Here is a 25,595-nt window from a genome sequence, read left to right as displayed (position 1 = left end):
GTACTCAACTTGGCTGTTCAGGGACAAATCGTAGTATCAGAAATGCCGGCTTACCTTCTCATCGAAATATCGAATGGTGTGACCCTGAATTACTGGGGGTTGAACAACAATGAAGGGGTGGGAATGAGGGAGAGACCTCCTGGAGGCACGTGCCACCTATGGGAATAATGCGGCAACGGTCCACGTGCCCCGGCTGTGCTCATTGGGCATTGATGCTGGAAAAAAAAGGGGACCACTGGCGGCTGGCTCGATTCACTCGTTTCATTATTCGATAAATTCCACTTTTTTATTCACTAGTGGATTCTCTCCATTGGTTGAGTCTCCCGTGACGAGCATTATTGAGTTATTTGTTGTTAAATAATTACCTGAAATTTTTGAGTGGTACTTTTTGAGCGATTGATCAGTTCGGAAAAAATCCTAAATATAGGATTATATTTAGGATTGACAAATATTTTCTAGAGATGGTATTTTAATGGGCATAGTCATAAGCATTTCATTCTCTCAGCATCTCATTAATTTGATTTTCACACTCATTAACATTGATAATCCAATAATTTTGACTTACATTATTTTTTTCTCTTAAACAAAATTATTAAAACAATTATTAGGCGTATGTAACATCACAATTTCTCCGCATATGGCTCTGGTTTTCAGTGTTGAACCAGGACCTCGTATTCTCTGAAAGGAATCTCTCGTCCACTGTAAGGGATGTAGAGACTGCCATGGCTAGGGTGTACCTGCCACAGGAAGAGAACGGGATGTTATATTACAATGTCAAGACGTATCATGTTTTTTCGGGGACTTGTTATCAATTTTTTTACTCCGCCTGGGGACCTCTGTATCAACGACCCTCGTGCGAGTATGATATTACCTTTCCCACACATGGCACCCCATTGTGGATGGTTCGACCCACGTAGAGGGTCTCTCCTGTACTGGTTCGTCCACCCTCAACAGCGCCATGAGGAACCTGACCGTGTCTTGATGGTACCCATCTGAACTCCACTGGCATCAACACCTGATTCCCATGAGGACAAAAACCATTAATTCAGTAATTAGCAGCAATTATTCGTTTAATTTTCAACTACCAAATAGACGAATTAATTTGTCCTAACATTTATTTTCTCCTATTCCTTCAATTTAATTTCACATTAATTGAACTTTAAATATTCCAATGACTCCATAAATTTTCTTAAACGTGAAATTTCAATTTCTTCACATGAAAAGACTTAATTCCATATTAAAGTTGAATTGTTCCTTTAATCATAAAAAATGTAAGAAAAGGTGGAGGTAATAAAAGTCAGATATCACAGTACGGAAATAATAGAATTCACCGACAATGAAAATTATCTCACTTTCCCAGTGTTAATTAAATTCAATAAATCACCTCAAAATCGTGTTTCATAATTTCATTGCCTCCATAGGGAACATAAGCGATTCCGTGTTCAGGTTTAGCCTTGGCCGGTAGAATATCACCTTGATGATGTGCTCTGCCGACAACAAGACAGCTACCATCGAGGTCATGGCCCACTGTTACCATCCCAGGTACGACATAACGTGCACCTGAGTATCTCACCCACCTGTAACCACCTATCAGAGAAGACATCCAACCGATCCTTTGATTTTGGCATTACAATTCCATGCGGTGAATTTATATGAGGATGGGGAAATGGATGAATCCAAAGCGCTGTACTGTGAAACCAATTGTGACAAGCAGTGTGTAACTGGAAATGGATTTGCTCGGTGGATTACGTTTGCGGTGAGACAGTAAACTTGTGCATGAGAAATACCAACAGTTCACTGCTTATCAGTACTTGGCCACAATTATATTCTGAGGTTGAACATTAATATTCGAAACTGAGAAATTTAAGTTTTATTAAAATTACGTTTTCTTTTTCGTGATTCTGGAGCAAAGTGCTGGGTTTTTTAATTAATTAAAGTGTTGAAATGTGCACATAAGATTCACTTACACTGTCAATTTAATACTAAATTCATAACTTACGTTCCTTTGAATATTGACAAATTAGTTCTATGAACTCTATGAAAAGTCTGTTTCATCTGCAAATTTGTTCACTGTATATTCGAGCCGACATATTTGTCTTCGATTGGACCTCAAACTGAGTTTTAACGAGAGGCCTATGAGGCTATTGTGAGATCTGGGTATCGAGAAAATGCATTAGTTTTTGGGCCTCAGGAAGACCTGGAAATAGTGGGTATTTCCGTTCAATCATTCAAGAGGTCTAAGAGAGGCGATCGATTTTTACGGTCATTTTTACGGAATATTTCTCCCCGTAGAGAAGATGTTTTGTTGATCTCCATTCCAGAACGATTTCCGGCTGCCAGAGAGAGACGTATTCCGTAAAAATTACGGAAGTTCTGCAATTCCCGAGTGAAGATATAAAGATCCGATAAAAAAAGGCGAATATTGTCCGTTATTTTAGTGACAATTTACTGTAATTTCTAATACAAATTTAACCGAATCGTCGAAATAACGGAAAATCGTTCACAATTTTGGAGAAGAAAAAGATATAAAATTTACCGTTAATATCATTCGATCAAAAAGTTCTGCTGTTTGGGACATGACTGAGTAATAGAACCATCGAAGCACCAGATAAGGAACTGATACTAACCGCAATGTTATCGATTCCCAGACACAACAAACAATTCTATTCTCTGAACGAAACGACGACATTGCGTACTCCGAGTAAATATGAATCACTTTTCCACACTTTTTATCCAATTGGCATTCGTCAAATACAAACTTCTGAACATATTGACCGAACAATATTTACGATCCCCTGCATCGTATCTGTGTGCATTAATCGAGATTATTGACATTTTCGGCGCTTTTATTCGGCCTTTTGTGCTCGGTGAGCTTCTGAGCCCGTTAGGGGGCCCTAACTACGCTAGATTTTCATATTTAGATCGGAGTACCACCGTGATTACCATATATATCGCCGCATATCTCTACATAGGGTCCAGATTTATGTACACGAGAAAATAACTGGAGAATATTTCTGGCAACTGAGTATGACGGCGCTTATCGTTTTCCGATATCCGGAGCATTTTTATCAGTAAAGCCTCTTATCTAGCTCAGGTGGCGTCCTTCCTCGACTGTCGACTTACGGAATCGAACCGAATCGCGGCTTATTAGCGGGCTCTTGTGTTTTTTCCTCGGAATATTTAAAAAATGAGGACAAATCGGGGCGGAACAGCTGTCTAATGAATTCACTGTTTTTGCTGTTATTGTAGTATTTCCGCGGAAAACTCCGCTCATAAAACTAAATTTTCATTTGAATAAAATCATTTTTCAATTTTTCTTTGTTTTTATAATTTTTGAGAATTTTTGGGAAATAATTTAATGGAAAATTAATAGAATATTCGGATGATTCGTTACGTTTTTGTGAATAAAAATGTGGAATGAAAAATATTTTATCGGAAAAAGCAATAACTTTTAATTTCTCATTAAAATTTGATGGTGAAATAAAAAAAAATACTGGTTCATGAAATACTTCAACGAACAAAGTGAAATTTTTATTAGAATTTTGTGACCAATGAATTGCGACGAAAAATGTTAGGGGAAATGAGGTGAAAAATTTTTGAAGAAAATTGTTACAGACAACGTGTCAGTAAATAAAGTTGTCCTGAAAACTACAATTGTCACTGACATGTGTGGAAAATATTTTATAGTGTATAGATTCTGTAAAAGAAAAGACGCAGTAAAGCTTTGAAATTTTCTAACAAAATCGGTTTAAAATCGATTTTTCTATCGAATTTACGAGAATTTCTTCAATTTTAGAAGCATCACTGCTCTCCGCTCCGTCAGGAAAGTTACGTTTCAATACATAATAAAAACGTTTCACACCATAAAATTCTCAGAACTGAAGAGGGAAAATTTATTTTGCACTCGACATTTCTTTCGTGGTTTCACATAAGAATTCCCGAAAGAGCTTCTCACCTCTCTTTTACGTTCTGTAACGTAATTTTTTAAGTGAAAATTCCTGGGTATTTTCATTCGCAATCCTGATCAACGTTTTACAATTTAAACAATTGGAAAAATTATTGTTGGCTACCAGGAAAATTAAACTGCTGCGGAATAACTGTTCTGAGGATGTGTTGCTATATGAATTTTTCGAGAAGTTTTCCTCCACGCGGTTGCTGAAGGTTCTGCACTTCCGGATGCTCCAACCTCACACATCGCAATGAAAAATAATTGGAATTAGGCTATTCAATTATTATAATCAAAATTAATTACTGCCCAGAAATACCAGGCACAATTGCCATTTCTAAAAAATAAAAGAGTTGATTTTAAGATTTTCATTAGCTGATTAAATTATGTGAGGAAAATTATAAACAAACGAAGGTTAAATTCTTTGAATATGCTCTCTCCTAATTTAATAATAGAATTGATGATTAATTGTTCCTAAATTATTCCTGCCATTTTTTCACTAATGTTGTTTTTCAGTTTTTTCCACTGCACTTGCAATATTTCATTAAAACCTTCCGTTAAAATTTAAATAACAAAGTCACAGTGAAACGATAAAATTGTCAAAGAACTTTTGTTGTGGAGCGCAAAAAAAATTGTTTGCAAAAATATATTCTTGTCCAGATATTTTTCTCATGAATATATGTTTGAATGATATATTTATGGGAAATATTATCGCCCTCAACCGTATATTTCAGCTTCGACCCTATCAATTCCCTTCAGACATGCAGATCATACATTAAAATAACTCCGACAAGCCCAAAACTTTCTCCCGAAACTATAATCACGGGTTAATACACCAATTTGAATCAATTAAAAATGGCAATGATTGAGACGATTGAGTTTGAAGAGGGTTGGCCCACCAATCACGATCGATTATATCATTATGGGATGATTTAGTGAGGAAAAAATTTCTACCTGGCATTTTTGATTTTGAAATATTGCTGAGCCACCGAATCCCAAGGTTCTTCCTCTTCGATCTACTTCCTCGTCAGTGACCTGATCGCGGCGCAACTGCCAACTGCCAAGTGCTCGGTTATCGGTATATCCACTCGACACCGCCCACTGTGACGTAATTTTGATAACCAGGTGAAACAAGCGGAGGTGGTGAGTGAATAACATCCTTCATCGCAATTTTTCATCTTTCATCCCGTTTAATTTTTTAAATCTTTCATCGCTGACAGTCAATTAATGACAGGATTCTGAATTAAAAAAAAAAACACTGAAAGGCCTTGCCAGCACTGAAACAAAATTCTACCATTTAGTAAATATATTTTTTACAAAAAACCGATTTCACACAATCCAATTTCGGTTTCATTCAAACGCCTCGGATTTGGTAAGAAAAATCGCCCCAAATCCGAAGGGTTGAAATGAAAACAAATTGGATGGGATGAAATCCATTGGATCGCAAAAAACATTCACTAAATGATAGATTTTTTTTCTCAGTCTACTTTCATTTCTTGAAAAACTAATGTTTATGGACAGTTGACTATTGACTTTTTGTAATTATTTCTCAGAAACAAAGCGGTTCATCGATGCAATTTTTTTACGGTATCTAATAATGCGGTTTCTTCCCTGAATAACTTTTATTTTAAAAACTATCCAACCTCTGATTAACAAAACAATCTATTCCCTAACGTTCTATTTAAGCGCTGAAAAAGTGACTGGATATTTGAAAATTTCATTAAAAAATTTCTACAAAAACTGTCGACTAAATAATTTGCAGGAAAATCACTTTAAGTGAACTCATGAATGTCGTCATTTTTACCAAAGATTTCCCTCCCTGCAGTTGGATATTTATTCAAATAAAAAATTCTCAGATCGATTTTATCCACAACTAATAAAATATTCCTCCCGCCCACCTACAACTGTTGAACAAAATCTCTTTCTCCCCCCTCCCCTCGCTAGTTCGAGGTTTCAGGACAACAATGTCCTTTGTTCCACTTCACTGCAAACTAAATCGAGAGAATAAATATCAATCAGTGAATTTAATGGTAGGATTTACGCCCGGAATTACATTCTATCTTTACAGCAAACAGTTTACGACAATGTTCGGAAATGAAGTCTGAGGTTGTGAACAATTGCGTAATTATCCTGCTCAGCACAAAGGAAGAGCGTGGCATAGGGCAAAGCGTTGTTTGGTGTAAATAGTCAATTCCCCTCTAGCCACCCCCGTTAAAGCACTAGTGCGAAGCGAGTTTCATTCACACCACGGAGAAACGATAAATTACTTTTTCACGGACACTGATCAAATTTGCTCCGGGAAAAGCTGTTCCTGGAATTCTAGCCGGACAGATATCCAGAAGAAGTGTGTGAATGATAGTTTATGGAGTGTAGTATTTCTTTTAGAGAGCCATAAGGACATGCCAGATATTCAGACATTTTTTTATTGAAATTTTTACTGCGGTGACACGTATTTTTTGTGTAATAAAATTTTAACGAGGAAATTAGGAAAAAAAAATCGAAAGATATTTTTTGCGATGGGAATTTTTTCTCCGAAAAATATTGCGTTGACAATTTCCCTTTAGAAATGATTTATTGACATTGAAAAAAATTACATCCATCAGTTTTTTAGAAAATAATAATCAAGTTAGAAAAGTATAATATATGTCATTTTATTTTATAGCCCATATGTATCCCCTCTCGGTTTTTTATATTTTGTTTCTCTTCCCTCTAACCCCTTTTAGTACACATGTCGTGACATAGAATTAGAATTGTTTGCACCCATTATATCTCATTACTACTGACTGTCAGTCTTAATGTTAACTTGACATTGGCATGTATTTCTTTAGCATCACAGACAACAGATGAATAGAAAAAAGCAACCAAAAATTTTTGAACCTCATTTGGACAGCAGAAGTCAACTGAAGTTTACAATAAAGACCCCAGCTCATGGAATTTTTCACGAGAAGATTCAGAGACTTTGTTTGGGGTTGAGAGCGTGTCCATCATGGTTTCCACCACTCCCTTCACTGCTTCTCTACTGAAGACCCGTATATTCCATCCTACATTGTCTGATATTAATAAAATATCTTGACAAATATTGATAATGCCACATCTGGAATTGTTCTAAAGTTCAACTGATTATTTTTACAATCAATATCCCTAGCCAATGCTTTGACAAATTTCTGTCTGATGAATTCTGAAAGGGCTTTGACAGACAGTAAATATTCAATACAGGATTCTGATATAAAAAATCTGCTGCCCCTCATTATTGAATGAAGCGAAGATACTGTAAACTTCACACTTTCTGTCTGACGCAGAATCACATGAGTTGATATGAATGACGTACAATTTTTATTAATTGTTATCATCGATAACAGTTATCACCGCTATGGAATCGAGCGTCGAAGAGATGTTTTTTATGACGAAGTGGATTATTAATCGTCTGGAATTGATTAAAAACTTCGTATTCGAAAAATAGTTGTTTTGTTCCAATTAGGCATCCAGTGGTCGGCCGTCTTCAGATGTAATCCCACCATGGAAGGAAGATCTTAATTCTTTTCGACTAAGATCTCATAGCTCCTGGTGATATACTCCGTGTGGTAATAAGGATAATGCAGAAAACCTGTGCTATGAGGCACCTAATAAAAAACAGATAAAGCTCTTTGTCATTGACATTGATGACGTAATCCTAGTGTGCGCGTTCACGAGTTGAGAATATCAAAGTATTTTTCAGACTTCCAATTTTTAATCTATGAAATGAAATTTTTACGAAAAATTTTGTGAAATTATGAAAATTTTAGTTCAAAAATACGAAAAAACAAAATGAAGAATCTTTCAAAGAGTATACTGGAGGGCTTTTCGGTGGCCTAAACAGATCTTCTGAAAACACCGTATTTTGATGTTCGGGAGACATTTTTTCCATATCTATTCAAACCTGTTTTAATTTGAAGTTCTTGAAAATAATCTGTCGAAAATAATTGAGAAATAAATTGCCTCCGAGCGATTTTGTTTCCTGAAGATCTTGTTGGATGATCAAAATTTTTTTAAAAATCTTCAGAACATTTGTGCAAGATATTCCGGAGTGAGATTTTTTTCTAGGCGGGTCGCCTCGGCCCTTATCAGTGTAACCCAACTATTTTCTAAAAATAACATATTATTTGTTTATACTTCATCATTTGGTCAACATAATCCAGTAACGTTGGCTAGCCGGTACATCCCATATATACAACAATCACGCAATTATTAAATTTTTTGGAAATCATTTGGGGAATAAATTATTAACAATAAAAAAAATAGATAATTGTATGACGAAGGGTTAACAATTATTAATAGAATCATTACCTTTCCTGCAACATCAACGTCATTGTGAATGGTTCGACCAACGTAGAGGGGGTCGCTTTCTTTGGTTCGACCTACCACAATCGCGTTGTCCGGAATTTGGAGATTTTTCACTTTCACCCATTCGTAGTCATCCCTGTCCATCAGCAACACCTGGAGTAATTTGACTATTTGATAATGCTTCTCGATGAGGTAAATGTGCCCGCACAGAAATTTTATTTTGCGAAATATTCTGAAACAATTTGTTGTACACATACATTCAATCAAAAATAGCCTTCCAAGATCTTTCAAAGAATCTTTTCTTGGTCACCACGATCTTCCGAGGATCTTTCGCTGCTGTTTTGGAGGCTTCTAAGATTTTTGAAAATTTATCTAGTCAGTGGGTTCATAGAAAATCACTAATTACCTTATAACTATATTTGTTGATTTCCCTGTTGTTGTAAGCGCAGAAAGCGATCCCTTGAGTGGGTCTAGTCTTGCAGGGAATGATACTGTCTTCAACCCAACATCTACCAACGACGAGGGTTGATCCGTCGCTGTCAGAGCCCACTTTGACCATCTTACGTGTGATGGTACGTTTGTCGGACCAGTCCTCCCAACCTATGACCCAAATAAAAATACTGTAAACACGAGGTTGAATTTTAAAAAACGCGATAATTCTCAAAAAAGTTCCCGTGGCGCCCAACGAAATCGTTTGCTAAGAATTATTTTTAAAAAAATGTTGGTAACAAAATTCGGAAGTGTGTGTGTTTCCAATACTGGAAATTTTTATGGTAAAAGTGAAAGTAGATTTTGAAAAAAAATGTTATCTCCTATGTAAACAAAACATGAGAATTTTGTCAACTATTTCTTTGTTATTCACTGCAAATTAATGGCGATCTGTTCTAAGATAATTTTTTAAAAGGTGGTGTATCATTTTCGTTCAGTGATAGGATTTTTTTTTGTTAATTTAATTATTATCTAGCATTATAAATTACTATTAATATTATTGGTAATTATTAATACTAATTTTTTCTAGATGGAAAGATGAAAATGATGAAACCCTCGCTTATGATATTCTTTGATAGACCGACACGATAAATTGCGGCAATTTTTTAATAAAAAATTCCTTCTCTCCCGGTGGAATCAGAATATAATAAGTAAAATGTACATACGCATTATTTATCGCGAATAAATGCAACGGTCAGAATGCTTTAACAATTCTCGACTGACTGCACTTCACCCAGGCGTATCTGACTTCATGATTCTAAATTTAGCTATCTCCATTTACAATGACATTCTTATCATCATTCAACGGAGCTGTTCGGGTAACAGAAACGGTGAATCCCGAGAAAGAGAGACGTCAATGTGTGGCGGGAAAATACAAATCGATCGTGCGGTCATTTTATCTGAGTTTATCAGGAATTTTCTTCAATTTTTCGGTTCGCGAGGAAGCTATTGTGATAATTCTGTAGATAAGGAATGAATCAGCTTCAGGTGATTATACTTTTTTTAAAATTATTATTTGAAGTGTTGAAATCTGCACATAAGATTTATTTATACTGTCGATTTAATACTAAATTCTTAACTTACATTCCTTCAAATACTGATAAATTATTTCTATTCACTTAAAGTCTGTTCCATTTGCAAATTCGTTGCAAGTTATCAGAAGACACAGTTTTTTATTTAAAAACTAGATGTAAATTGTTATTGTCATCCTCCATTTCTTATTTATTCTCCCCATGACAATAATTTTCAAAGGAAAGATAAAATTAAATGGTAATCAACCCATTAACAATTTTTGAAAATAAACATTTACCAAGCGAAAGGGTACTTTTTACCAAATAGATAATCCTCAGCCCCCCCCCCCTCCCCTTCCATCAACCCTAGACATTGTCAACTATGAATAAAGCGCCCCTGCGTTACGCAAAATCTGCTCCGGAATAACCACCGTAACACAAAGATACACGAAATTAGAGTACCCCCCCCCCGGGCTTATATCACAGAGATGGGGATTAAACCGTGGAACACGTTTAGCAATGTCCACGTGCAAACAATTTGTTCAGCTCATTATTCTGTTCAAATACGAAGCGAAATTCGTAATTAACAAAAATCCATGAAATACAGTATCACCAGGGTAATTCAGATGTCAGCCATATTCACCAAAAATTGTTGCATATTGTTGCATTTCTACATCGTGTCAACAAATTTATCATGAAATGCATCTGGCACTCGCTTGCTATCGCATAATTAGCAAAACTTTTTCCCATGAGCAAACCAAACAATAACAACACAACGACAAAAACATATCTGACATTATATTCTACCACTGGGAATTCAATTAGCATGAAATTATCCGATATAGCTCATGGCATTCAATGAAAAGTTAACACGAGATAAAACACTGACACAGGAGTAATTACCACTTGGTGGATAAGGTTTACATAGTAAATCAGTTTTTATCGAGTTAAGATGTATGAATAATTCATTAAATTTGGGTAATTAGTAGTTCTCGGAGTTGTTTTAATACGATACAGAATGTGATTGTTTTATTTTGGAGGAATGTGGGAGGTCTCGAAGGGGATGAAAGCTTAAGCTATCTTCAACTGTTCAGTAAATTCAAATTCAAAGATTGAAATGTAAATTTTTAATCACTAGACGTAAGAAAATCGATAGAATCTACTCTTTGGGAGCCACATTTTGCTATTTCTTTATGAGACGAAAATGTACAAAAGATATCTACTCTTTTCGGAATTTAATTTGGATGATACTGACTGTGAAAAAAATAGTTGATAACAAAATATTCATCGAATATAACTTATAAAAAAATAGTCAGAGCCACCGTCAAGAGATACCTCCATCGTGCTCATATCGCATAACAAATTGTTAAATTTTTATTCTCCGGTTAATACACAATTTTATGATGTCGCGGTAATGAATCTCGAATTATTTAGCACGCGATGAGGTTTGAAGACCAGGGTCTCGTTGCAATTATACCATTTCTCCGTAGGTATAATTTTAACTTGCGTGCCAGGGAAACGTTCCTTCATTAGTCAAGAAAGGAAAATAAATGAAACGAATGAGACGTGATTAAAGAAAGAATTGTTGGGATATTGTTGTGGGGCTTTTGCAATACCGCAATGCGACATCCTCACTGCTTTCAACGATTTTACTGCATTCAATATGCATGAGATTTTGAGTAGATCACTACTTTGACGAATATTTGGATAGAGTGAATTGTAATTACGTAATGAAAATATTTTTTGATGGACGAGTTATCGCGCTTTGGATAATTGTACGATCATCCTTCTCGTATTCGTCCGTTACACGAAGACAAATAATGAATAAAACTAACTTATTGGTTTCTCTAACTCAGGGGCAAAATGGGGGTTGAGGAATGCAACAAAATTGTTACGGAATTTTTTTGGAATTTTGATTCGCATATTTTTCAATTTTTTAAATTGCAGTATAATATTATTGAGTTAAGAAAACATTTTCGACTGGTTAATTTCCTTGTTAATATTTATAATTAAATATCTGCTGTGTACTTATATAATCGTAATTTACTTTTCATTACAAATAAAAATAATGAGGATAAACATTCTCATTAAATTATTTAACTGCAGAAATCACATTTAGTACAGGAATAATCCTCTACTTGTCAAAATTAAAATTTCATAGCTGACAACAGCTGAATCTCTTCGGGGTCAGTATTTTCATTAGATTCAAACTAGAAAAATCCCAAAGACATAATTTTTCAATGGCCCATTCAGCAGCAGGTGCTCTCCCACTCTTCAATGCCAAAGTGGATGGCGTAACTCGGAATGTTTCAAGGTAAAAGCCGAGTTATTACACTGGATATCACATTGATTTAGACGTGGGGTAAATCGTAAAATTTTCTCGGGGAAAGTACATTGACGACATTGAGAGGCTCTGGGATACAGTGAGCCCCTGGATGTCCTAAGCTATGAAGCCAATTTATATGGGGTAGGTTGTAAACGAGGATGGAACATCGACCCGGTAATTCTTCGTGTTGATGACTTGTCCAGTGGTGACGGTTATCACGGTGTAAAAGGACAGTTAAAATATCCGAATTGGAGACAGTGAAAGGGTGGTTTAACAGTGAGATTTATGAATGCGAGGGAGATGGAGAAAAAAAATTGTTGGAGTTTCAGTTGGGGTTTAATATTTCAAGGATCAGGGAAATAGAGCGGAGAGGACTGGGCGCATGCATCAATGTCTCTCGGAGTGGATTCTCTTGCAATTCGAGAAATTGAAAATCATTGATTTCTTTACAGTTGATAAAATTTGACTGAATGTTTCGGAAAACGTTTTAAATTCGATTTAAACGACAGGGGTCAAAAGAATTTCGAATATCTTTGGAATTTTTGAGGGAAAGTTCAGTTTTTATCGATGGGCAGACGTGAAGAGCAATTTTTGAAAAAAGTTATCGTATCTTTTGTATTTTTTAAAAATGAAGATGAGTCATTGTAAAAAATCCTTAAATTTCGCGTCAATATTAATGTTTTTTTTTAATTATAAGTAAGTTGGTTAATGAAAACATGATGTGCCTTTATTTATGTCTTAATAGAAATGATTCGGCTCAAATAATAACGAGAGGCGTCTCAATAAATTCGAAAAAATGACTTAACAAAGATAATTTCACCAAAAGATCTTGAAAATAATATCGCAACAGTAGTTTAATCCTGATCACCCGATCCATTCTCACTCTTCCCCCAAAACATTGAAATCCTTCCCCCATATGTCCTTATGTAACCGCATTCATTCCTGGAAACCTGTCTATCCCCCTGAAATTTCATAATTAATGTTCAGTTTCCCCTGAATGAGTTGCGTTACACATTCTCTGACACGAGAAATTGATGAAATGAATTGGTTTTACGTGTCGTGTCTTTGTTAACAGGGGTTTCAAAAATATTATCGTTGAATTTTCCACGACTACCGGTAAGAAAACAGAAGAGTTGAGTGGCTCGTCGGTTCATGAACAGTTATTATTACATTATTTTGCTTTGTAAAGTTGTTTCAGGGGTTTTCCGCACCAAAGTATCATGTTAATTGGTGAATATCGCAGGAAAAAAATTTAGACCAGTGTAAACTATATCCTATTTTGTTTCCTCAATCATTACGGACAAATTAATGGCAAATTAATTAATGGACAAATTATTATGAAATTGTATTTCGATAATAATGAAAATTACTGGATTGAACATAATTGATCACATGTCAGACTAAAACTTTTCTAACATATGAGAAAAATAAATGATCGTTTATTGATTTTTGCCACAGCTGCCACGTTTAGCGCATTTTGAAACTTTTGTCAAAATTTCCGTGAGTCTCTCAACTTGAAGCCAACGTTCCCAAGCCAGTTTGCGACACTGAAATTAATTTAGCCACTGTACATGTATCAACTCGCCCCTCAATGAACGTAACATCATAACAAAAAATATAGTTTGTATACACGTGCGACGGAGAGTTTTAACTCATGTGATTGGTAGCCCTGGGCGTCGCCTCAAGCCACTACCTTCACCTTCATTATCACCCCGTCTCACTTAGATCAAAATATATTATTTTACCAGATGATCGACTTTATAAAACGGTAGTGTAATTAACAAAAAATCTCTCTATCCCATTCTCAAGTAATTTATTTTCTCACTGAAACAACAAAGTTTGAAAAATCCAAAAATCATATTTTTTTATGGTCCTCCGTAACATCTGCCAGCTCATGATAATTATGACGGGGAATAATGCCAGTACTGGCACTGGAAATTTTACTGAACGGAAAGAAATTTTACGCCTAAGTTGAACCTCCGGGGGATGAAATGTAAGATTTCGGTCACGTGCCATGACATTGTCCAAGATACTACTGGGAGCGTTCACAATTAATAGCTATAGTTTAACAAAATTCAACTGCTTGAAACCATGGGCTGCGAAAAAATTTGCAGACCAGTTGACCATAAAGTACATCGAAGAGATATGTAAATACCTAAAAGCTTGTAATTAAAAAACTTGATATACTTTATATTTTAAACTAAAATAATATACAATAATGTTATAAAATGAAGATAGTGTAAATAACCCAACTCTGGGGTTTCAGCACTTTAAACAAATACAAAAAACCAAATACAGAATACGAAAACAAATTTTTATAGAAAATGTGTACCTCGTGAAAATCTCCCTAAGTCAATCCACGAAATACCGAAACTCGAGGCCGAGTTTAGGGAGACTTCCCGTTATAATTATGAAATTAATTGGAATACCACAGCATCCCTTAACTGAAGCGAAATATCGAACCGATCCATCGAAGTACCACGTGGAACGTAGGTAATTGGGACAATAGTGTCATCAGGGCAGCTCAGAGTTGGTCCAATCAAACTTTGACGAGGAAAGGGTCTCTCCTTTGATGTATGAGATTCACCAGAACAAATACCCGTTCCTGCGTGAAACCTTCTAACGTGAGAAGCCCTTTGGACCGATACCCGCTTATTATTTCGTTGCATTTCACGTGCACACCAGACCTGTGTTATCCATGGTGTACATAAACCGGTGAAAACTTTTCCAAAAGTTTTCCAGCTGTGACGTCAGGGAGCAATGGAGAACTGGGAAAGTGATTTACTCGGATGATGGAGGGATGGCTTAAGTCGGCTTCGTGTTTAATCTCTGCTGCCAAAGTTGAGTGGCTGAATGGAGTTTTTCAATAACTTTTTTTCATTTTTAATTAGTGATTGGAATTTTCACAATTTAAGGAGAAATTTTCTGAATCCATAAATTGTCATGAATACTATTATTAATGATTAATCAATGATTAGTGATTTCAGGATGATTGAAGATATTTATTGTTTGAAAACAAGACATTTTATGTTTGTTATTTTTTTATTTATCGGCCAGGTTTACTACCCAAAAAATTCTTTGGGAGATTTTCGGAAGAAAATTCTTTTGTCTGTAGATCTTCTGAATCTGAATTTAGAAAATATTTTCTAGAAACTCTCTTCCGAAGATTTTTCAAAGAATCTTTTGGGGTCACCAGGGAGATCTTTTGGAGAACTTGCGATATCTTTTATGAAGCTTTCTGAAAGATCTTCGACAAACAGAAATTTTTCTCTCCGAGAGTGGTGAAGAAATTAGAGAAATCAGTGAAGTACGAAGAGCGAAATCTTTGGTAATAATTATCCTTCCGTTTGTAAACGTGTATTTAAAAACAATTATAATATCCAGAAATAATCGCTATAGATTTTCCGACTCAAATCTTGTCCTGGTGAGGATGAATAAAATTCTGGATCTACGATTATTACGAGGATCACCATTTTTTCCAGCGTTCCCGAGTCGACAAATTTGTCTTCGATTGGGCCCAAACTGAGTTCTAACGAGAGGCCTATGAAACTGTTGTGAGAGCGGAGCATCGAAGAAATATATTAATTTTGGAGCCTCAAATAGCCTGGAAATAGTCGTCATTTCCCTTTGATCATTCAAAATTCTAAATGGACTCTGAGGTCTGAACGAGAGTATTGAGGCCTAGTTAGAGGGAGTGATGTCGACTCAGGTTCATTCGGGAATTTTTTCAGAAAAATTCTCTTCGTGAGGAATATCCGACTTTGAACGATCAGAGTACTTCCGTTTGGAAGCGAAAAAATCGGTGAAAATAAAATGACAACACGAAAGTGAATGATTTCGTCACATCTTTGTGGATAAGAGTTGGGAATAAAAAATGAAGGGTCGAATGGATTGTGTATAAACCATGGGCCAAAATCCTGCACCACATCCTGCAGCACTTGGAAAGTTCACCGGGTGTTTCCCGTACATCACTTGTGAATAAATGTTTTACGATATACAATGTCGTAACGACACCGAGGGAAAGCCAAAGAGCCAGAACGTATTGCGACCTTCCGACCGGAAATTCGTGGTTGACTTCATACGTTGGACACGGAAATCCGATTTGGCTCGATTTCTCTTCACTCTTATTGTCACCAGATGCATCATGTGGTCTTGGTCACACTGTTGGATATTTCATTAGGTTTTCCATTTCACGGATATTTCACGAGAGAAGATTCAATTTCTGTTGAGAATTTGAAGAAAATTCTAGTTGTGGTTGAAGACGTAAAAAATTGATAGTTTGTTGGTAAATTATTAGTCATTTTAAAGAAAGCGGGATAAGATTTAATTCACAAGGAGCAATTTCTCGAATTTTAGTCGATTTCATTCATTTTTACGGACTTATTTTAGTAATTTTCATATTTTTTCTGTTTCTCTTCTGAAATTATCGTTCCACCGAAAAAAAAGGTGAAAAAAAATGTGGATCAGGTACGAACATACGACCAATTATTACCGAATTCTACGTCAAATTCACATAACAAAATTAATGAAATTTCTCTCTCTCTCTCTCGTAATTTTTGATAAACAATGGAAGTGCAAACTCCAATAATTTTGATGGAACATTCCTCTCCTTGTCGTATACCTGTACTTTCAATAAACAATGTGACAGTGTATTTTGAACACATGTCACATTGATGTTGAAACAAAATGAAGATTCGGAAACTAATGCTGATTAAAATCCCCCCGAGCAGCCCAGGTCAACCAGCTGTCACCCAATCCTTCAATGACAGCTATCTTCAAAAGAGAATACCTGGGAGCCTCCAGCATCCACCGACTGATTCCCGTAATGCATTTCCCTTGGGCGTCAGAATGGTTCATTGAAAACACGCAAATCCATTGTCAACGTCAAATCAAACAGAAAATCCTTCACTCGATTCAAGTTGATTAGCCAGTGTACCATGAATTCCTCTCCGCATCTACCTCGCATTACCCAGTTAGGCTGGTGTATGATCCAATTAGGATAGCCATTCCACTGTTGCATACTGAAATCATTGGTACTTGCGCATGTGCACCAGTTAAATTACCATTATCAAATCCAACGATGAGTGTCAGCCCCTGTTGATCCCACCCCTGGAGATAGGAACTGGCTCCATTACCATAAAATGCCAAATAGAAAAGTTATTGTCGTCGAAGATCCTTACGAAGGGTTTCCAACGATCATCTAAAGATCTTGGGAAGATGTCCCTGCTGATCACAAGATCGTTTCCTAAATCATTCCCAAAATAAAATTTTGTAAGGAAGTCATGAAAAGAGATAAATTGACATAACTTGGAGCCTAGTTTTTGAGTAATAACTCCGAATCTAAGAGAGATAGCAGAATTTTTATAATAACATTTGTTGTAGCACTTAAGTTGCTTCACAAATCTTGTTGGCTGACCAGAGAGATTTTCCGAAATTCTCTCGATGATTCGTGTGAAAATTTCTGGAAAATTTCACAGTACACAAATTTTCCTGCGCGGAAACACCAAAAGATTCTTTGGACGACCTTTGGATGACCTTTTTTGGTTGAAGTTATGTTCGGACAAAAGTTTTTTGACGTTTTTTTCCAAAGTCAAATTCAGAATCTCTTCAGAACAAAATATTATCTTCCGAAACTTTTCCAAAGAATTTTCGTGGTCACCAGAGAAATCTTCCGAAGATTTTCCATGACTCTTCTCAAAAATTCTGGTGAATCTTCAGTACACAGTAATTTTTCTGCGTGGGAGCTTTCACCCCACCACCTACTCACTGACAGCACCTCTGTTATTTGATATTCATCAAATCCAACCAAATTCCACCGAGAAGTTTTTTTTCCTCTCCACTTTTTCATTTTCCTGTGGAAAGGATTGTTACATTCACACGGTGAATGGGGCATGGCCAGCGGGTATTTCAGGAATGAAAAAAAAATCACTGTGGAAAATATCGTATAGGAGTTCACTGTACACTCAATAAAACCGGGAAACCTTTTAACAAGAGTTTCGAAATGTTTTTTAACTGGGAACTGAAAAACTGTTGGCGATGATTTGGATACAACAATGTATGCTGATTGCCAATACCCCAGGGTGGGGGGCGGGGGGTAGGAAGGGGGTGGAGAGTTTTTTTTGGGAGATTAAAATGGAAATTGACACACAATAATAGAGCTCGAAATGGGAGAGAGTAACTGAATTTAAATGAATGAATTCAATTCTAGTTTGATAATTTCAAATGGAACGTGAGGATCTTTGAAATCATTATGATGTCAAAGGGTAGCTTTTAATGGGGGTGACAATATCCTATAATAATAGAATAATTATTGAAATTTTTGCTCGTTTGACAGTTACCGTGAAATTTTGGAAAAATGTTTTGGTCAATTTCACGAGGTGAACGGGGGATGAGAACTCATTTCGAGAATTCATTTTTTTTCAACTCAGGGGTAAAAAGGTGGTAATGATGATTGAGGTAAAATACTGAATGCTGGCTGCCGACAGTCGAGGGAAAAATCATTGTTCGAAAATTCACGAAAATCATTCCTTTTTGGAAGTAAATGGTTATTTTTCGTGAGTTAAAAATAACAAAGATAATTACAAACACTGTAATAGGCTCCATTACCCAGCTGTAAACAAGTAATTATTTGGAAGAACATTGGGCACACATTGTGTGGAATACACTATACAATCGATTAGGCAGGATAGCTGATTATTGGTTTCAGATTTATATAATTAGGCTTTCGATGTGCGGTGGAACATTAATCGGAGGATTTGTAATTCATCCCCGAAGAAATTAAATGCCCGTGGGTTCATTACAATGCGCATGAATTAGACTAACTATCTGCATAATTATGCTTGGGGATGGGGACAATAGCACCTGGTCAATTACCGGTTCAGCTCGATTAGAATTATTAGGTGATCAACAAGCAACAATTGTATTCATTCATTGGCTAGGGGAAAAATTTGTTTGTAGCCGTAAATTTTCCGCTGAATTTCCATTTTACCGATGGCAATGCAACGTCACGATGTCGAAACAAGAGATATTATTCTCATTATTTCGATTTTACAAATGAGTTGGGGAAGATTTTCGGAAGATCCCTTTGGTACCCCAAAAAATCTTTTCGAAGACAACATTTTCTTCTGAAGATTTTCGGATTTCGACTCTCAAAAATATTTTTAAAATTATCTCTTCTGAACATACCGAACAATAATTATCCTCCGCAGATTTTGCAAATAATCTTTTAGGCCACCAAACAGTAAAAATTGGTATTTTGTAATAATTATTATCCATAAAAAAAAATTATCCGACTGTCGGGTAATTTTTCTCAACCGAGTAGATTAACTTCACCGCACTCGACAAATTTTACCGAGCGGTATGATAATTTCACCCCAAAGTAATCGTTGGTAAATTTTTCTCTCTGTGCCGAGAGATCCTCCGAAGATCCCTCGATGACTCTTCGGTTGATTTTCGGAAGAGCGACAGACCGAAATATTTCCACGTGTCATCCATTCCCCAAAACTACTCAAAGATGATCTTATCATGTTGATGCCCTCAGGGACTATGATTACTACCACTTCCGTTTATGATCTAAGTACGGTGGAGATGAAATTTTCAAGTGGTACGATAACCGTGAATAATGCGGATAGACCGTACGTTGAATCCCCAGGGAGTTCATGGGGTTTTGCAGAGAGCATAGGTGGGTGGGATCGAAGCGAAGCGGCTGTTTTTTTTTTCTTCCGTCAGTGAAATAGGTATATGTGTGGAAAGACGAGCATACACATCTCGGAATATGGACCGTAACTTTATTCGCCCCGGCATTCTGATTTTCACCCCGGTAAGCGCTATGACATTCCGAGTCTATATCGATTTTCAGAGATATGAATTAATATCGTGTTTCCGGGAAATTGCCATGGACTATTTGTCTGGGAATTCGTGGGGCTTGGGTCAGCACGAGAAATTCCATGGCTTTCGAATATTCAAGGAAGAGTTGTTTTTTAAGGAGTTATTTCCAGCGATGAATACCGAGGGGAAAAATACCATGAAAGAGTGGAAAATTCTTGGAGGAAAAGTGGTGAAGACATTGGAATTTTTCGGACAGTTTAGTACGTGGTGTGATACTTGGTGGAGAATTTTTTAGTAAAAAATTAACCCCTGTTTGGGTAACCGCACGGAGGGGTATTCAGTAAAAAATACGAAATGTCCAGGAAAACTAGCGAACGCTCCGTAAATATTGCACAACGAGTTACGTTATTTTTACGTACCTTCATTATTGGACCCTTCGTAATTTTCGTCAGACCTCAGTTCTCCCTCGGGAATGACGGAACTTCCGGGTAATTTTTATTGAACTATTTCCCCCTCCGTATCATCATCTTTCATCCTATATTTCACCCCGAAATTTAATGTTTCAGGAGCTTTTTAAGAACATTTTCTGTCGCGTTCAGAGCATCTTCAGAAGAAAATATTTCAAAGAATTTTTTCGAATCATCAGGGAGATCCTCCAGAGATCGTCCTCCAGAGAAAAATTCTGGACAATCTTTGGTAAAAAATAGCTTTTTCACGCAGGAGTCTGAGGCCACTTCCAAATTCATTCAAAAGACCCTCAATATTTTTTCCCCACTACCTTATCTAGTCACAACCACTCACAACAATCAATTCAAAATATCTAACAATATTATTCTCAACGAATTGACTGCAATAGTGCTACACGGAGAGAAAAATTCTTTAAAAATTACGTGTTCGTCCCGTAATCTGTCAGCCAAAACAATATTCCATCAAAATTACCGAACAGTTATGCACTTTTTCCGAAAATCCAAAACATGCCCCAGAAAGTATCAAACGTTCAGGGACAAAGTGCGTGACTCTTCCGTAATTTTTACTGAATACTATTTTAGCCGTCAGATTACTGAACAGGCGCGTAATTTTTAATCACCTTTTCCGCCCGCATAAGTACGATTTGACAAAAAAATTGTTTTTTCACCCAAGAGCCTGATCCCGTTTCTAAATCCCTTCAATATTTTTTTTCCCCACTATTTTATCTAATCCCAGCCACCCATAATGACCAATTCAAAGTAGCTAACTATATTGCTCTCAGTGAATTGAGTGGAATAGTGCTAAGCACGAGTTTCGTGCGATATCATTTGCGGAAATGGCCCTGGGTCGCCCCGTGTCTCCGGCCAATGAATGCTTTACGAATGGCTTTCCTATAGCTTTCTGATAAATTGCACTGTCGGCTGCAAACTCCATTGCTTTAGATATATATGTACAGCAGGGATATATCCCTTGCATCATCCAGATGTGTGCTCAGTGCAAGCCGCAAATTCGTGATTAAATTTTCCATACTGAATTATGTTTCCTACACGTTTATATAAATTTCAAGGGGATGGGGGAGGAGGGGGAGGGCCTTCTGTGTTGAATAATCAGTGCAACAGCTCGAGATACGTGAAACTGAATAAATTCCACTCAATTCAGGCTTTATTCGGCCATTGTTAAGAGAGTAATTTATATTCGAGTGAAATTAATAATAAAATTCAATGCCCCGAGTGGCTCTAGTGACCACAAAGTATTTCTTTCACACGATAATAAATTAATTGGAAAACAATAGACGCGAAAAAAATTCATAGAAATGACTCGCGTTTTTGTGGAAATACTCTGTACGCAGATATAAATGGTCGGTAGAAAATACGGAAATTAGGGGTAGTTCAGCGATTACGGAATCAACTCGAGGAATTTAGGGGATGATTCTGAAAACATTATTCTGTAAAAATTACGGAACAATTGCCCACATTTTCGAAAAAATGCGTAACTTTTCCGTAATTATTACTGAATACTATTTTCACCTGCAGATTACGGAAGGGGAATGTAATTTTTCCCTCCCTGTGATAACCCTAATTCAGAAATGTCATTACCTGCTTCTTGCGCATTACTCGTTCAATTGTTGATAAAATTTATGCTCCTGACGTGTAATCTACACGAACTAATAATAGACCGGAGATACGAGACAAAAAAAATAGAGATAGTGGAGTGAGCCTATAGTACTCTTCACAGAAACTACGAAGTGTGCTTTACGTTCTCGAAGCGATTACGAGGAAAAGGACTTTGGGTCCATGCCTGTGGTCTCGCACGGCACTTTGCACGAGAATATGCTTTCAAAGATAATGGCAGCACAAGCTACCTTCTAACTGTATATACTATGGGTGTTATTAAAGCCCAGTGGAACTAGGTGGTGCTCTCGTTCATTTGATACCATCGTCTCCCCACCCCCGTCGCATTCTCCACGGCCGTCTTTGCCCCGGTGTGTGTCGACTTAATAACCCCTGGACCCAGTGGGTTTTCCACATACGAAGTTGATTTCGTACTTTGCTCTGTTGTAAATTTGAAGATTTTCTATTCTTATCGTTAGAGAAAAGCTTCATAATCGCTCCTTCGGCACGAAGTGAAATTTTCGAAGAAGATTACCCGTCCGGTCTATGAAAGAATATCATGAGTCATCGTTATGTCATTTCTATCGTGATTTTTGTAAAGAATAATAGATGATGGGCACATTTTTTTTAGGTTAGAGAAGTTTTAGGTGGATTAACAAGAAAATGCTGATACCGGTAGAGTAACGGTTACTGTATTAACAGGGGATAATGTGCTATATGTGTAGCAAATTTTCCTACCCCCCACACGGGGAGAAATACTCAGTGAAAATTAGGGAACTTAAGTTCGGTTATCAATCACAAAATTGGCTGCGAAAATTTACGTAACATTATCGCAATGTTTCACAGAATTATCATGTGAAGTTATTAGCACTCCTCACAACCCTCCACCTCTCGTCCTGATGTCATAATCTGCTGTAAAATTTACTCGACCCTTGACCCTTTAATGTATCGCATAATTTGTATCGTATTATTTTCGCAACATCAGTCTATGAAACACTGTACTGGCACCTGGTACAAGCTGAGCAGGTGACACCTTGAATCATTTATTCCCGATTAATTACAACAATACCATCACAGTGATAAGATCTAGAGGTAGACGAGTTGAATGAACGACAGTGACACTGAGTGACGATCAATGTTTATGTACTCTGGCAAGAGAAATGACTCTTGACTGGTGTAATTGAGCGAATGGAACCAAATACCCTGGATGTTAACCTTTGGATCAACAAACGCCTGGAGTGACACATGTTACTTCAGTATCTCTCAAGCCATTCATGGACAATCACGGGAACACCTGAAACCACCACACGAGTCTTACGATGTGAAATAGATTGAGTGAGCATAAGGTTATGGTGGGATATCTGTACGTAACTCCATAAGAGCCACTAGAAGAATGCAATGTTAAGCCACTTGTTGCTGGGGTGCTTCGAAACGCGATTAAAAATTCAAGCCCTTTCCCACGCTCGATCACTCGCCCAGCTCGAGATTGTTATCGAACTGCGATGCATATATATTCCTCATTGATTGCCTTCCCCTTCCCTTCCCACCCTACGGGGTTACTATACTTTTCCTATTTCATTGGACGAATGGGAGTGGTCGGGGAGTGGATGGCATTGCTAAATTCTAGTGTATTTGTCTTCCGATATTTATTTGAAATTATTTTTGCCGACTTTCTCGAGTAGAACATGATCTTTCACGTTTGGAATATCTTTCAGAGGTTCTCAGAAAAAATTCCCAATGAAAATTCCGAAGGAGCTTTTTGGTGACAATTTATTCTTCGACTATTACCGGAAGACCGTTTTTTGAGGTCTTCAAGAGAGTAAATGGCGGTTTAGAAGTATTAGACTTTACATTTCAAACGATTTATCAAAAATTAATTTAGTCGGACTGAATAAGTCTTCGTATGATTTGTATTTCTTTTAATCTCGTGTTTCCACTTGAGATTGGAAAACTTTTTTATGGGGGAAAATTGTAAGAAATTTGGGGTATGATGTGTATCCTCTGTTTTCTAGGGTCATCAGGTCCAGGTCCAGGTCCATCTAGAGTCATCAGGTCATCAGGTCCAGGGTGTTGTGGCCCTTTAGTCTTTTTAATTAGTTCCTCTAAGGAAACGAACCAGAGCGGTTCTGCCGTTCAAGAGTATAGAATAAAACGGAATAAATGTGGGATGTGTGGGCCAAAGGAACTTTGTCACAAAGACACAAACGTTTAACAGATATATATTTTTATTAGCACTACTATAACGATTAAACACTTCTAAATACTACGTTTAAGTAATTATTATAAACACACGACTTGACACTACGTTTCTCTTTCCACACCTCGTCTATACTCTAACTATCTGATCTCAACTCTGACTACCTTCCACTCTGAACTCTGAACTCTGACTAACTAGGCCCTAGCAGCGTCACGTGATCCAAGCGTCTCTGGACCTCGCCGGCTGGGAACGATTTTCCTCTGTCACATCTGTAAACTCTCATAAACCCACAAAATATGACTGCCTAGGTGCTCTTATTGTACAGGCTCGCATCCCTGTATCATGTATGTCTATTTGCGGGGTTGCCCCATAAATAGTACCTATTTCTACATCTACAATGAAATCTTATAGCTACACTTGGGAGAACTTCATCTCCCGGTTCTTAATTCCACTCTAAAATACAACCATTCAGCTCGATAAAAATTCTCAATACTCCATAATTAACATTCACACGTTTAGAATCACTATAACTATCCCATTTCCAATAAGAAGTATTTGAAAAACAAATTGAGAAAATATTGTTCTAGACATCTATTAATTATTTCTTTATATGAAGTAATTTGTTTAGGGAATTGAATGACATTTTCTTTCGAATGAAGATAAGTTTCATTAATTTGATTTTAAAATCTTGAAGGGAGTAGGAAAAAGGGAAATAAAAGTTTCAGTTTGGGCCGGAGAAAAACCTGAAATATTAAGGATCCGGTGAACTCACCCTTTTCTTATTTGAATAAACTGAAACTAATAGATGACCCCGTGAATACGAATCTCCAGTTAACTGATAAATTGAAAAGTTGGCGAAGGAAACCCAAGAACTTTCCAATATGATACAAAGTTTGCCCAGCTATTGGCCCTCAGGAAGATGAGAATTTGAAACCCAATGGGAGGTTTCAAATTATCAGTTAATTGATTTTGTCAAAGGTTCGACAACTTCCGAGTCGAGTTTCATAACTCGTTGGACTTGAATTATATGTCCCCTGTCCCCGGAAATGGGTGAAGTGTCATGAGTGCTATGTAACACCGGTTTCAGTGCCTCTCAAACGTCTGCTTTCACTCTCGAACGTGATTTTAACCAGCGTAACAACTCCCTCAAAGTGCGATGATAGACCATCAGAAAATAAGAAAATTGATACCAGAGGCGTTTTGTAATCAGTGGAGTGTAAGACCTGGGAACATTCAGGGAAAATGGTCGCAACCTGGTGAAGTTTCGCGTAGAAAAATTCCTGTTGGTCGAAGATCATTCAGAAGAATAAATGAAAAAGCTTCGAAAGAACTTCCTGGTGATGCCAAAATATTTTTTAGAGGATCTTAGCAAGACTTTTCGATTTTCCAAAGACAAATACAA

General features: G+C 36.8%; 2 protein-coding genes across 3 annotated transcripts; both read right to left on the bottom strand.

Moving 5' to 3' along the window:
* Positions 1-451: 451 nt before the first annotated feature.
* Positions 452-5,058, bottom strand: LOC135164153 (natterin-3-like). Of its 2 annotated transcripts, none has more exons than XM_064124242.1 (4): positions 4,901-5,058; positions 1,385-1,587; positions 872-1,015; positions 452-737 (listed from the first exon to the last, which is right to left on the bottom strand). In XM_064124242.1, the coding sequence occupies exons 1-4, from the start codon at positions 4,905-4,907 to the stop codon at positions 651-653; spliced, it is 441 nt and encodes a 146-aa protein (XP_063980312.1). In that variant the 5' UTR covers positions 4,908-5,058; the 3' UTR covers positions 452-650. The 2 variants fall into 2 exon arrangements, with proteins under 2 accessions (XP_063980312.1, XP_063980313.1); XM_064124243.1 differs by lacking the exon at positions 4,901-5,058 and adding an exon at positions 2,000-2,422.
* Positions 5,059-6,499: 1,441 nt separating this feature from the next.
* Positions 6,500-9,549, bottom strand: LOC135164154 (uncharacterized). The gene is made up of 4 exons (XM_064124244.1): positions 9,421-9,549; positions 8,673-8,866; positions 8,270-8,419; positions 6,500-7,566 (listed from the first exon to the last, which is right to left on the bottom strand). The coding sequence occupies exons 1-4, from the start codon at positions 9,422-9,424 to the stop codon at positions 7,477-7,479; spliced, it is 438 nt and encodes a 145-aa protein (XP_063980314.1). The 5' UTR covers positions 9,425-9,549; the 3' UTR covers positions 6,500-7,476.
* Between the last annotated feature and the right edge of the window lie 16,046 nt (positions 9,550-25,595).

Source organism: Diachasmimorpha longicaudata, chromosome 6 (assembly GCF_034640455.1).
Source record: "Diachasmimorpha longicaudata isolate KC_UGA_2023 chromosome 6, iyDiaLong2, whole genome shotgun sequence".
In the NCBI taxonomy this organism is placed as follows: Eukaryota; Metazoa; Arthropoda; class Insecta; order Hymenoptera; family Braconidae; genus Diachasmimorpha; species Diachasmimorpha longicaudata.
Note: the sequence above shows the minus strand (reverse complement) of the source record. Positions and strands in the feature narration are given on the sequence as shown.

What these genes read in the sequence shown, in the direction of transcription:
- LOC135164153 (XM_064124242.1), bottom strand. An exon ending in TTATGAAACACGATTTTGAG is followed by an intron (nt 1,016 to 1,384) that starts GTGATTTATTGA and finishes CATGGGAATCAG; the next exon opens with GTGTTGATGCCAGTGGAGTT. An exon ending in GGGTGCCATGTGTGGGAAAG is followed by an intron (nt 738 to 871) that starts GTAATATCATAC and finishes TTCCTGTGGCAG; the next exon opens with GTACACCCTAGCCATGGCAG.
- LOC135164154 (XM_064124244.1), bottom strand. An exon ending in TCAACAAATATAGTTATAAG is followed by an intron (nt 8,420 to 8,672) that starts GTAATTAGTGAT and finishes AAATTACTCCAG; the next exon opens with GTGTTGCTGATGGACAGGGA. An exon ending in ACGTTGATGTTGCAGGAAAG is followed by an intron (nt 7,567 to 8,269) that starts GTAATGATTCTA and finishes GTTTTTTATTAG; the next exon opens with GTGCCTCATAGCACAGGTTT.